This window comes from Oryzias latipes, chromosome 20 (assembly GCF_053564925.1).
Source record: "Oryzias latipes strain Hd-rR chromosome 20, Olatipes_Hd-rR_3.1".
In the NCBI taxonomy this organism is placed as follows: Eukaryota; Metazoa; Chordata; class Actinopteri; order Beloniformes; family Adrianichthyidae; genus Oryzias; species Oryzias latipes.
In genome coordinates this window covers 20,061,598-20,072,355 of record NC_136256.1, presented here as the reverse complement: position 1 = coordinate 20,072,355, position 10,758 = coordinate 20,061,598, and the positions used below count along the sequence as shown (strand labels likewise).

General features: G+C 38.6%; 1 protein-coding gene and 1 long non-coding RNA gene across 5 annotated transcripts; one reads left to right on the top strand and one right to left on the bottom strand.

Annotated features, from left to right (window-relative positions):
• Positions 1–621: 621 nt before the first annotated feature.
• socs6a (suppressor of cytokine signaling 6a) lies at positions 622–7,079 on the top strand. 4 transcript variants are annotated; one of them, XM_011488777.4, is made up of 3 exons: positions 622–829; positions 1,483–1,550; positions 2,670–7,079. In XM_011488777.4, exon 3 carries the CDS (start codon positions 2,796–2,798, stop codon positions 4,404–4,406), a length of 1,611 nt encoding a protein of 536 aa, XP_011487079.1. In that variant the 5' UTR covers positions 622–829; positions 1,483–1,550; positions 2,670–2,795; the 3' UTR covers positions 4,407–7,079. The 4 variants fall into 4 exon arrangements, with proteins under 4 accessions (XP_011487079.1, XP_011487078.1, XP_078794292.1 ...); XM_011488776.4 differs by having other exon boundaries at positions 647–1,086; XM_078938166.1 differs by having other exon boundaries at positions 650–797.
• A 2,585-nt stretch (positions 7,080–9,664) lies between these two features.
• On the bottom strand, positions 9,665–10,406 carry LOC144988481 (uncharacterized). Its single transcript, XR_013652412.1, has 2 exons — positions 9,956–10,406; positions 9,665–9,874 (listed from the first exon to the last, which is right to left on the bottom strand). It is a non-coding gene; the product is annotated as an uncharacterized LOC144988481 (long non-coding RNA).
• Between the last annotated feature and the right edge of the window lie 352 nt (positions 10,407–10,758).

Sequence of the window (10,758 nt, the reverse complement as noted above, 5' to 3'; positions counted from 1 at the left end):
TCAGTAGCTACCATCACCAAGTATGAATGAGGACTGAATGAATAAAGGACACATTGTAAATGCTTCAATCCTCTGAAAAACTGCTAATAAATCCATTATAATTATGAAATCATTTTTGTCATTTTTCCTCCATATTCTTAAATCATGTCAGGGTTTAGAATACAATACACTTTTATTAAAAACAAAACAAAAAGGTTGTTTTGACATATGAAAAATTAACTCAATCATCTCTTTATTATTATTATTGTTGTTGTTGTTATGTGTACATATTTTATCTTATTCTGTCATTAAACCTGATGGTAATCTGAAATTAAGAACCAATCTTCTGAAATCTAAGAATGTTGTATTTTTTATGAATGATTAATAGAAAAAACAAAATTACTAACAGTCAAGTTCAATCCATTTTTCTCAAAAGCTTTAATGCTGATTTAGTCATCAAAATAAATTAATTTGAATTTTTTTCTTCTTGGTTACATATTTGTATTTTGAAGGGTAAAAGATTTGTTTTAAAAAAAAAAATACTTTGTTTGTTGCAATTTAATAAATCCTAATTGTAAATCCAGATAGTTGGATTAAAAACAGTCTACTTGTGTGTTCCGATTATGTTAATCATTAGTGACTGGCAGGGCAGCCTGCACAGCTTGTGCCTTTGGGATGTGAAAGCTCACTGCTCTGTGTCTGACTCTCTGCATGCGAACGCACCGACTCGACTCCCATAATTCAACAGGCAACAAAGGAAGAAAGAAACAGGCCGCGAGCTACAAAAGGGTTAGCCCACCTTGGCTAGAAGATATCACGTTAGTGTTTATCCGCCCGTCGCTTCACTTCTGTGAGTTAAAACAAAGGTCGTATTTGCATATAGTAACGCATTGTGGCTTTGTGTCAATTCGGAGGTGGACTAAACGAAAGTAATGGTAATGTTTTCGATTTAAAAACGCTAACAATGCTAGCTGACATAGGGCTGGTAAGTTAGCATTAGCCTAGCTAACGTTAGCCAACAATTGTAAAGGAGAAAATATTTCACAATCTACTCCCCGAGATTTACAACACAGTCTCCTGGTTTAGAAGTGTATTGAACGCGCACAGGTAGGAAATGTTTTATTTTTTTAAATTAGTTTTTGCATTTGTTACAGATTGAAAAAGCTTCTTGAAATTAGCTCTGCTAGAAGCACTTTCATGCTAGCATTGGATGCTACTCTTGCACTTCCAACAGCGTTATTTGACACATTTTATTGTCTTATAAGTGTACGGGGGAAAACAGCAATTCTGTTGGAGTACTTAATAACATTGTCGTTAAATAGGGAAAAGTATACAGCTCAAACAAAGGTAAAGCTTTGCTGGAAGCAGCATGGTGTTGTCCTTGGGCCTTTGCATGTCAGGAGAAAACTAATGTAACACAGTTTTATGTAGTTGTATTTCTTCTAACGCTTATTTTTGTGTGTGTGAGGAATCTACATATTGGTTTGTTTGTTTTTTCCTAAGGAGAAAATAAGGTGATGGAGGTGGAACTTGACCCAGCCAACTGAGTCACCATTTCCCCGCAGATAATAGTGAGTAATCACTTTGCAGCTGTCTTGATTAACTACCAGCTTTGTTTAATCACTGAAAGTTGCAATGTCCATTAAATTTCGTATGTAATAAACAATTTGCTGTAAGGACGAAAAAAGCAAGGATACATATTTATGTCTTGAGAATGACACATTGCAATTGAAAGGGTTCAGGCAGATCATGTATATAGATTTGTACATAGTTTTAAACTTAGGCCTGATGGCTATTTTGTCCTTAAAGACACTCCAATGAAATTTGTGTTCAGGGTGTTTCTAACATGTTCTTGTGGCCTTTTTTTCTGATGATGGGAGGACATAAATCAAGAAAATTGAGCTTATTTCTCAGTTTCTTTTTTCAAATCTCTTTGAATCAGAAGCAGACAAAAAATGCAGTATGGAAAAAGATCATATATGTTACATAGAAAATTCAGGCCACATGCTCCCTGATCTGCTCCATTCTGATGGATTCACTTGTAGACAACTAGATCCATGTATGCCTTTGTTTTCCTGATCTGAGGTGGTATCTGGCTCAAAACTGTGTCGCTGGATAGCTCAAATATTACTCGCCATTCTTGTTTTTCATGGGTAGGGGGTGTGAGGGGTTAAAGGTTAGTGGGAGAGAGGGTAAACGGCTCAATGATGGGAAAGGGCTGTGGGGTTGCTCTGCGCCAGCGATCACACCCACTACTCAGAGGTGAATTTCTAATGAACTACTGCTGCTCTGCAGAAACTATGTCTTAGAAAATGAAACAGCTTTGTTGGTTTTGTCTAAAAAAAAAACGGCATAATCATAATTAAAAAAGACTACTGGGAAAGCTTTGAAAATAGATCAAAAGATAATTGTAGTTAACACTGCTGTGATGTAAACAAGAAAACATTGTTAAATCTGCTGTCAAAAATGAAAGAAACACAACTGTGGATAAATCAAGAAGCATAACCTGAAATAACCTATAAGTAGAGTTGTTGAATTCTTCGTTTATTTTTTTATTAGGGGTACCTGTTTGTTTTTTTTCAAGTCTGATTCTAACTATTAAAGTCAGAAGAATTATTTGAGTGAAAAAAAATCTACACAAATTTAAAATATTACTTTAGTTCAATGAAAAATTATTTTATGTTTTACAGGATGCTGCCGGTCCACATTGTGCATGACTTTTTTCATGTGGGCTGATGGGAAGACACCGTGGATAGTACTGTCGTCAGGATACCTGGAGAGCCACCCCATGCCCCCACTTTGGAGGGGCTAACAGAATGAAGAAAATAAGCCTTAAGACCATCCGCAAGACCCTCAACATAAAGGGCAAAGATGAAGGGGACTTTGTTATGCTCGAACAGCCTTCAGTGACTACAGAGTTCTCTAAGGAAGAGTCAATATTTGGGGGATGCTACACCAAAGAGCTTTCCGGCTGTGATCTTGTTGGTGAAGATGAGAAAGGAGGCCAAACCAAGAATCGCTCTAAAAATGAAAGCTTGATGGGATCACTGAAGAGAAGGCTATCCACAAAGCAGAAGGCAAAAGTAAAAGGAGGATCGTCTGCTATAGGTTCGGTGGATGACGACGACACCCTCTCATCATCGTCTGTGCCCATAAGCTGCAACGAGTTAAAAGCTCAAAGACCCCTTAGATCTCCCTCTTTGTGGAGTCAGCACTATAGCCCCTCACCGTGGCCTCTGCGCTCAGTCAACTCTGATGATGCTTGCATCAAAATGGAGGTAAAGGTCAAAGCCATGGTTCACTCTCCATGCCCAAGTCCAAACCTAAATGGTGTCAGAAAAGACTTTAAAAACTACCAAATGGAAGGGCTCTTTCAGGATCAGCCCGAGTCCTTAAAGAATCTCCAGCAGCCACAAAATGGTGAGCTGCATCTAAACATTGATGAAAATGATGTGCCTGTTGTGCTGGGGCTGACCCCCCAGCACTATATCCCATACACAATGCCTTTAGATGAGGGAATGTACCCAGAAGGGTCCCACTCCTTCTGCCTGGACACATCCTCTCCCATGGAGGTGGGGACAGAAGCAGAAAGCGGGTCCATCCACACACACCAGGGACCAGAAGAACACGACCTGGTTAGTGGGATGCACCCGGACCTCTTCATGGAAACTTCAGTTAATAGTATTCTTATTAGTTCTGCTGGTATCGTGCTTCAAAGCTCTCGAGTAGAGGTCCCACCTCCGCTCTCGCCACTCCTGTCGCCCATGACAAATAATGGACACATTCCTAGGACTTTTTCAGGCTTCAGCACCTCAGACAGCCAGGTAGCTGAGAGGGTAAGACACCACCTCAACTTTGACCCAAATTCAGCCCCAGGAGTGAGTCGGGTGTATGACTCCGTCCAGAGCAGTGGCCCCATGGTAGTGACCAGTCTGACAGAGGAGCTGAAGAAGCTCGCAAGGCAGGGCTGGTACTGGGGTCCCATCACAAGATGGGAAGCAGAGGAAAAGCTCTTTAACTTGGCCGACGGTTCGTTCTTAGTCAGAGACAGTTCCGATGACAGGTACCTGCTCAGCCTGAGCTTCAGGTCGCAGAGCAAAACTCTCCACACCCGTATTGAACACTCCAACGGACGCTTCAGCTTTTATGAACAGCCTGATGTGGAGGGACACACATCGATTGTTGATTTAATTGAACACTCCATCAAAGACTCTGAGAACGGAGCTTTTTGTTATTCCAGGTCTCGCCTGCCAGGTTCTGCAACTTATCCTGTCAGACTGACTAACCCAGTATCCCGGTTTATGCAAGTGCGCTCTCTGCAGTATCTTTGCCGCTTTGTCATTAGGCAATACACCAGAATAGACCTGATCCAAAAATTGCCCTTACCTAACAAAATGAAAGACTATCTGCAGGAGAAACACTACTGACACAGAAACACGACAGTTTGCACATTTGTGTTCAGGCATGAGATTGAAACAAGGTTTACAGACAGCCGCAGTTTTGAGATGGTTGGTTCAGGTAGCCCTTGATTTGTTTCTCAGTGACTTTGTCACTGTGAAGTCCTCCATTCCATTGCTCTGCTGTTTTTCCACTGGGTTTCATAACACAACTTCCAGTCATTTAGGCCAGCAAATAATCTACTGCAAAAATATAGTAAAGGTGTTCTGCATAGTAGTGTAGCTATTTGAGCGTTGGCATTCACAATATGTGGACATGTGTGCTACCCAGCACCGCACATAGAAATGGTTTTGAAAGTAGAGTAGAGCCAACTGGAAAAAATGAAATGTAATGCTGAATTTCTAAGTCTGCTTTTTTTTTTTTCTTCCCCAAACAAGTTTTACATTTTAGAAATAATTTCAAGATGTGACTTTATTTTATTAATTGAGTTTTCAAACGTGGACATCTTCAGCACAATCGGACTCTAATGTTGAACATTGGAGTATTATTAGAACACGGACAGACTTCGGTCACCTGTGTGACAGTATGGTCTGTTTTTCTGCCTAATCTCACTTTTGACTAATATCTAAATATTTTTGATCTTTAATTAGAATGGTGCTGACTTTTATTTTGTCCTATTTTTCTGCGGCTGTACTGGTTCTCAAACATTCAGTATGAAAGAAAAAAAAAATCATACTTTTTTTTTTTTTTTTTAATCTATTGGGTCAGAAGTTCTAACACTAACCAAAGAGCTATGTAACATTTTCTGAGCTAAGTCATAATAATGTTGGTAACATTGTATATCAGACGTTGTATACATTTTTCCAGGCTTTTTAAAGTGTATAAAAATTTGGTCAAAGATGTAGCTTTTTATTTGGCTGCATTTACTCCTTATGCATCATTTTTGCCTAAAGGTACTGTTAATGCTGGATTTTAATGTGCTGTTTGTAAAAGAAAAAAAAAGGCGCGAAAAGTTGAAACCTTTCTAAAATATGCTCATATTTTTTTCCTGCATTTGGAATCTTAAAGCTGCACTTGAGCTCAGGCCTAACAACGTTTTCCGTGTATGTAATGCTTGTATCCTCATGTCGTAACGGCTTTAAGACTGTCATTTAGGGCCGCTGTTGCGTTGTCCTTTATGAATGCAGACGTCACAACAAATAGAGGAGAGATAGATTGGTTTATTGTTTCATTGCAGCTTCGGCTTAAAGGTTTTTTAAGGGCAAAGTTCGATATGCCCCATGAAAGATTTCCATTCGGTTAATTTGGGTTAGCTAGAAATTAATGCCAGAAATAAATCGAATAAAGCAGAAAACTGCAAGTTGAACAGATAGGGTAAAGCCTTCATGTCCTCTCGTCTTAGATTGGATGTCTGGGTCACAGGACACGCCTACATGCTGTTACCTCTGAGTACATTTTCTTTTAAAATCAGCAAAAAAAAACCCAACTTTTTTCTTCATCTCTTTTTCCATCCGAGTCCTCACAAAGCTGCACTATTCTACACAATATCTCTCTACTGGGCCGTTTGTGCTGAAGTAAAGGGAACAGCACACCGTATGCTACGCAAGTGCTTTATATGGATACTTGACAGGGAATTATTTTAACATTGTGAATGAGAATCCATTCTGACATCAGTGTCCTTAAAAGTATTAGGAAAATGGTCCCGGACAATTTCGACCGATTGTTAAGAGCATAGCTGTCGTTACCTTAAACCGTGAATCTAGCACAGCAGAAGTAGATAGGAACTTTGAATGGTGTTGCATGTTTAAAGACTTTTAAAGCTTTGATTTGTATAGGAATGAAGGATTTAAGTTGACTGTCTAGACAGATGTGTTGTTTTTTTTTTTTTTCATGTCACAAAATGTGGGCTGGACATTCTACTTACAAGAAATGTGTTTTTCTATTTGAAATTCTAGTCATATCGTTTTTGTTTAGTGTTCTGACATCTTCCGTCTGGGGGACGGGGCTGTACAAAAGGAATGTACGCTTGTTTGAGGTATCCATTTTATCTGCCTGCCTACCAGTTTCAGAAAGCACCGCGATGGGGGGGGGGGCATAAAAACTACAATGACACATTATTTGCACTTGAACATTTGTGACATGCTTGGATCCTCTCCTGCCTTGACTTTGCCCCTCAGATGGTCTGTAAAAAGAAAGTCATGCATTCACCCTGATGTATTCATATAACTAAGAGTAATAGTTTTGTTTTTCGTCATATCTGTGGGACTTAAAGGGTATTGCGCCGCCATCCCGTCAAAACCTCCGCTAATGCCAATTAGCTGTCAAAGGGGTGGGACGGCGGCGAGAATGTGGATGTAAATTTTCTCGTACCCTTTTGTTTTTTGTTAATTTTGTTTTGTGAGTGGATGTGTTTCTGTTGAAATGTGAACATAAAATGTTTAGTCTTTTTAAGTACAATGTTCTTTTAGTTGTATTTCCGATTTGATTTGCAACTTTTCATCTGAAAGCTGGTTTCACATAATTGTTATGCTGCTGAAAGTTCTCTGGATCCTGGCTCCTTGTTAGATGTCATTTCCTCCAACGTTTGATTCCAGAGGTTGATGCTTGTTCATCCGCTGAAGATTTACCAGCACTCAAGCTTCAACCTCATTCCTTGCGTATCTCTGAGTGAAGGTAATCGTTTACAACCCGACTTTTGGACATGGCCTTTTTTTTTTCTTGGTTTGTCCTTTCTCACATGAACACCTTGGTACAATTAGAATTTCTTTACTTTGATGTGTTTTACACATTTGTGCTGCTTATGGATATGATTGCCTTTCTTGTATTTAACAGTTGGGAAATGGAATGTCACCAATGTAGATGTCTGCACACACAGGGACCTTGGTTAACATCTTGGGAGAGCAAAGCAGATTTGCAATGTGTTAACGACTGCAGTTGGTTAAAAGAGAAATCGTAGCGATTAGTGGAAACCTTTGTAGAATTACCAATTCACTCCAGTTTACATTGGTGTTAACTTTCCAAAGTAGTTGGTCTTTTTTTTGTATTTTCTTTTGGAGAGAAAAAATCAGCAGTGATTTATTGCACATTTTGGATACAGTTCCAGAGTTTTTTTGTATCTGCCAATTATAAATTATAAATAAAATTATATTCTAAAAAAAGTGTTGTTTTTTTATGTCAAATTCTCTAAGTTTGTATGAAAGCTTGAACCAGTGATGCACATGAGCAGGTTGATCTTGGATTAATGGATAAAATCAGGGAGTTCTAAAGAGATTCTTTCCACAGCGAGCACAAATTGACAGCTAGTCCCAGAGCTCTGCTTGCCTAATTTACTAAGACGATCCGGGTGGTCTTTAAATACAGAGAGGGAAGCGCGGACTCATGGGAACGATTATTCATGAAGCTACCATCCTTGGCTTTAAGGTCACTGGAGAAATGCTGAGGGAGTTCTGTTGTAGGAGAATGCAATGGGGTAATGGTGTCAGATTTGGATTCACTGAAACACATTTTGCATGATGATGAGGAGGCAAGACTTTGTCAACTGCTTTTCTTGTCGAGCCTCTCCAGACATCTGAGGTGAAGATGCACAACTGCTTGCGCTCTGCCCCGTTTGGTATGACTTATTCATGGCACACTCTGGTGGCTGCGTGTCATATTGAGAACCCTCCATCACTAAGGAACTCTGCTTTCGCTGTTCTCGCCTTTTTTCTTCTTCTAATTTTCTGCTTTCCAAACTGTTGTGTTTGGGGTTTAAGGAGAGAGTTAACTTCTCTGAGAGTTCACTCTGACATGAGGTGACATGCCATTTATGCTTTTTGGGATTTGGCTACAAATGTGAAATTTTTTGCCCCAGTCACCTTGTTGCTTCTTGCAGAAAATCCTGCCTTCCTAATCGGGAAGTTTTAAAAACAAACTGTCACCATTCTTCGAACGTTCCTGCACATATTCAAATACCAGAAAAACCAATCAGATTATGGTTAAATAGTTTAATATTTTTTGCACAAACTTTGAATTTGCTTGCTCATGGCCAACAAAATTTCCAGTATTTAGAATTTGGGCATGAAATATATTGTAAATATTCTCCAAATAGCTGATTTCATACACAAATAAAAGACTTGGAATTATGTTAGGTATGTATGGTATCTAACGTGAAAATTATATAATTGAAGATGAAAGATGTGCAAAGGATCAAAATATTTTTATCCCTTATATCAGAAAACTGATAGATTCTTTAGTTTTTATGTACATACAATACCTATTAAATACAAGAGAATATGTTAATTTAACAAAGTAATGGTAGATTTTGTTTGGGAATGTTACACAATGTTATACATTTTTCTTTTATTGTCAATGTGAATGATCAGTGGCTGATCAGAAATGTTCTCCAAACTTGAGTTAAAAAGCAAAATACAAAAAAATCTGCTTGAATTAATATTTGGGAAAAATAATTACCAGTAACGATGAATCAACTTAATCGATTTATATTCTTAATCCAACCAGATCGATCTCTCTAAGTAATGTTGTTAATTGAATCGACCAATACTGCTATAAAATCATTTAAAAATGAAATATTTTTATGTATATTGATATTGACAAATAATTTTTGGACACAGCGGACGGATGGCAGCAAAAAAATGATCAAACCATCATTGTAGTCCGATGTGTTAAACACATTTTGCAAAGACGTGTGATGTGACCATACAGAATGTTCTAATAATGTTCTGTTTGTTATATTTTGATGTGGAAAAACAACATTGGGCTGAACTTTATGAAAAACAAGAAATCTTCACCTGCACTAATCAGTTTCCAGGTATTTATCTCTGAGTTACACTGGTTGAATTTTTGGTTAAAGATGTCCTGGATCCATTTTAGGTAAGTGTATCGGATCGTTCACAACGAACCAATAAAGACTATGACTCATAGGGACAACCACACATTGTGAAACGAACTGAATTGTTAAAATGAATCATAACAACCTTAACACACATGGCAATATATCCCCTTTTAAATTTTACAGACTATTCAGAGGAACAAATGACTTACTACCAAAGAGTAGTAACAGAAATTGATTCTATCATGTCAAAAGAGATGGATAGCCAAACAAAAAAAAATGTAATTATAAACAATTGAGCACACAAAAGTTTTTTGTAGTCTATTTAATTATGGAATACTATTAAGCATTTTGTAGTTTTTATACCCAAAGTTATTTGCTCCAATTTTCTCTTAGTGTGGGAGCTCTGTACCAACCTCAATGCTGCAATTTAATAAAAAAAGGGGCTTTTTTAATTTCTTTTAGTGCACAATGTTAAAAGCAAAGTGCTAATTTATGAGCAAATGTCCTCACAGTGTGGTTCTTAGTTTGAAACAGTTTACTCCGGGGAATCCATCCATCACATGTCTGCTGTCTCAGACTGATGATCCATTCCTGCCATCTGGTGCACTGCGTGGTGCAGCCATTTTTCACCTATAAACAGGGGTGATGTTGACAGCTTGAATTAGCCTGCAAACACATATATTGCTATAAATTGGCATACCAGGAAAACACTGGTGGCTCTTGCAATAATAATAAAGGTAGAGTTACCTGCTGGCAGATGTATTTCTGTCCAGAGTGTAAGCTTCAGATCCACTGATGTCGTGCCAGTAGACCCGAAATCGCAGAGACCCTCTCCATCTATCATTCTATTCGATTCCTCTGGTCACCAATTAGCTCCGTTAGACACAGGAGTGCCTTTCTCATGAGCGCAGCGGCGACAGCTCACTGTGGTTTGCATTGTGATCTTGCTTCACGGTTCCTCACGTATTCATGGAGAGCGTGTTTGCTGAAAGTTCTTGGCAGCTCCAACTTTGCATTGCACACACGCCGCTGTGCTGCATCCCTCCAGATCAAAACGCCTTTCATTACCGTGAACCTCTAAAAGCCGCATCTCTCCTACATCAAGCAAAGACGGAATTTAGCAAACAAAGTGCTACACACTGCGAGCATGCATTTTTATCTACTTTAAAAGAGCAGAAACGTCTCCTGGTCCTTAGTGCCTATGTTTAAAGAGCAGAAAAGGACAGTCCAGATCGACTTTAGGGTGTAAGAAAGTGGCACCCAATTAGTTGTCAAAAAAAGGCTTCAGAATTGTGCAGGATTGAAATAAAAATCTCTAAGACATGCTTTTTTTATCAGTCCTACATGCTGCTTTTTTTCAGGAAGATGTCTTAATTGTAAAAAGAGAATGTGCACGGGCATTTAATTTTAATTAAATGCTGCAAATGTGTGTGTATTTGCAAGCATTTACTGGTGTGCACAGCTTCCAGTGCAGACTGAAGGGCAAAGAGAGTCACAAGACAGTCATAATTATGTCATTAAAAAGAATGACATCTGGAACTCGGGGCCAT

Excerpts from the sequence above, each read along its gene's own strand:
- socs6a (XM_011488777.4), top strand. The coding sequence starts at position 2,796 with ATGAAGAAAATAAGCCTTAAGACCATCCGCAAGACCCTCAACATAAAG.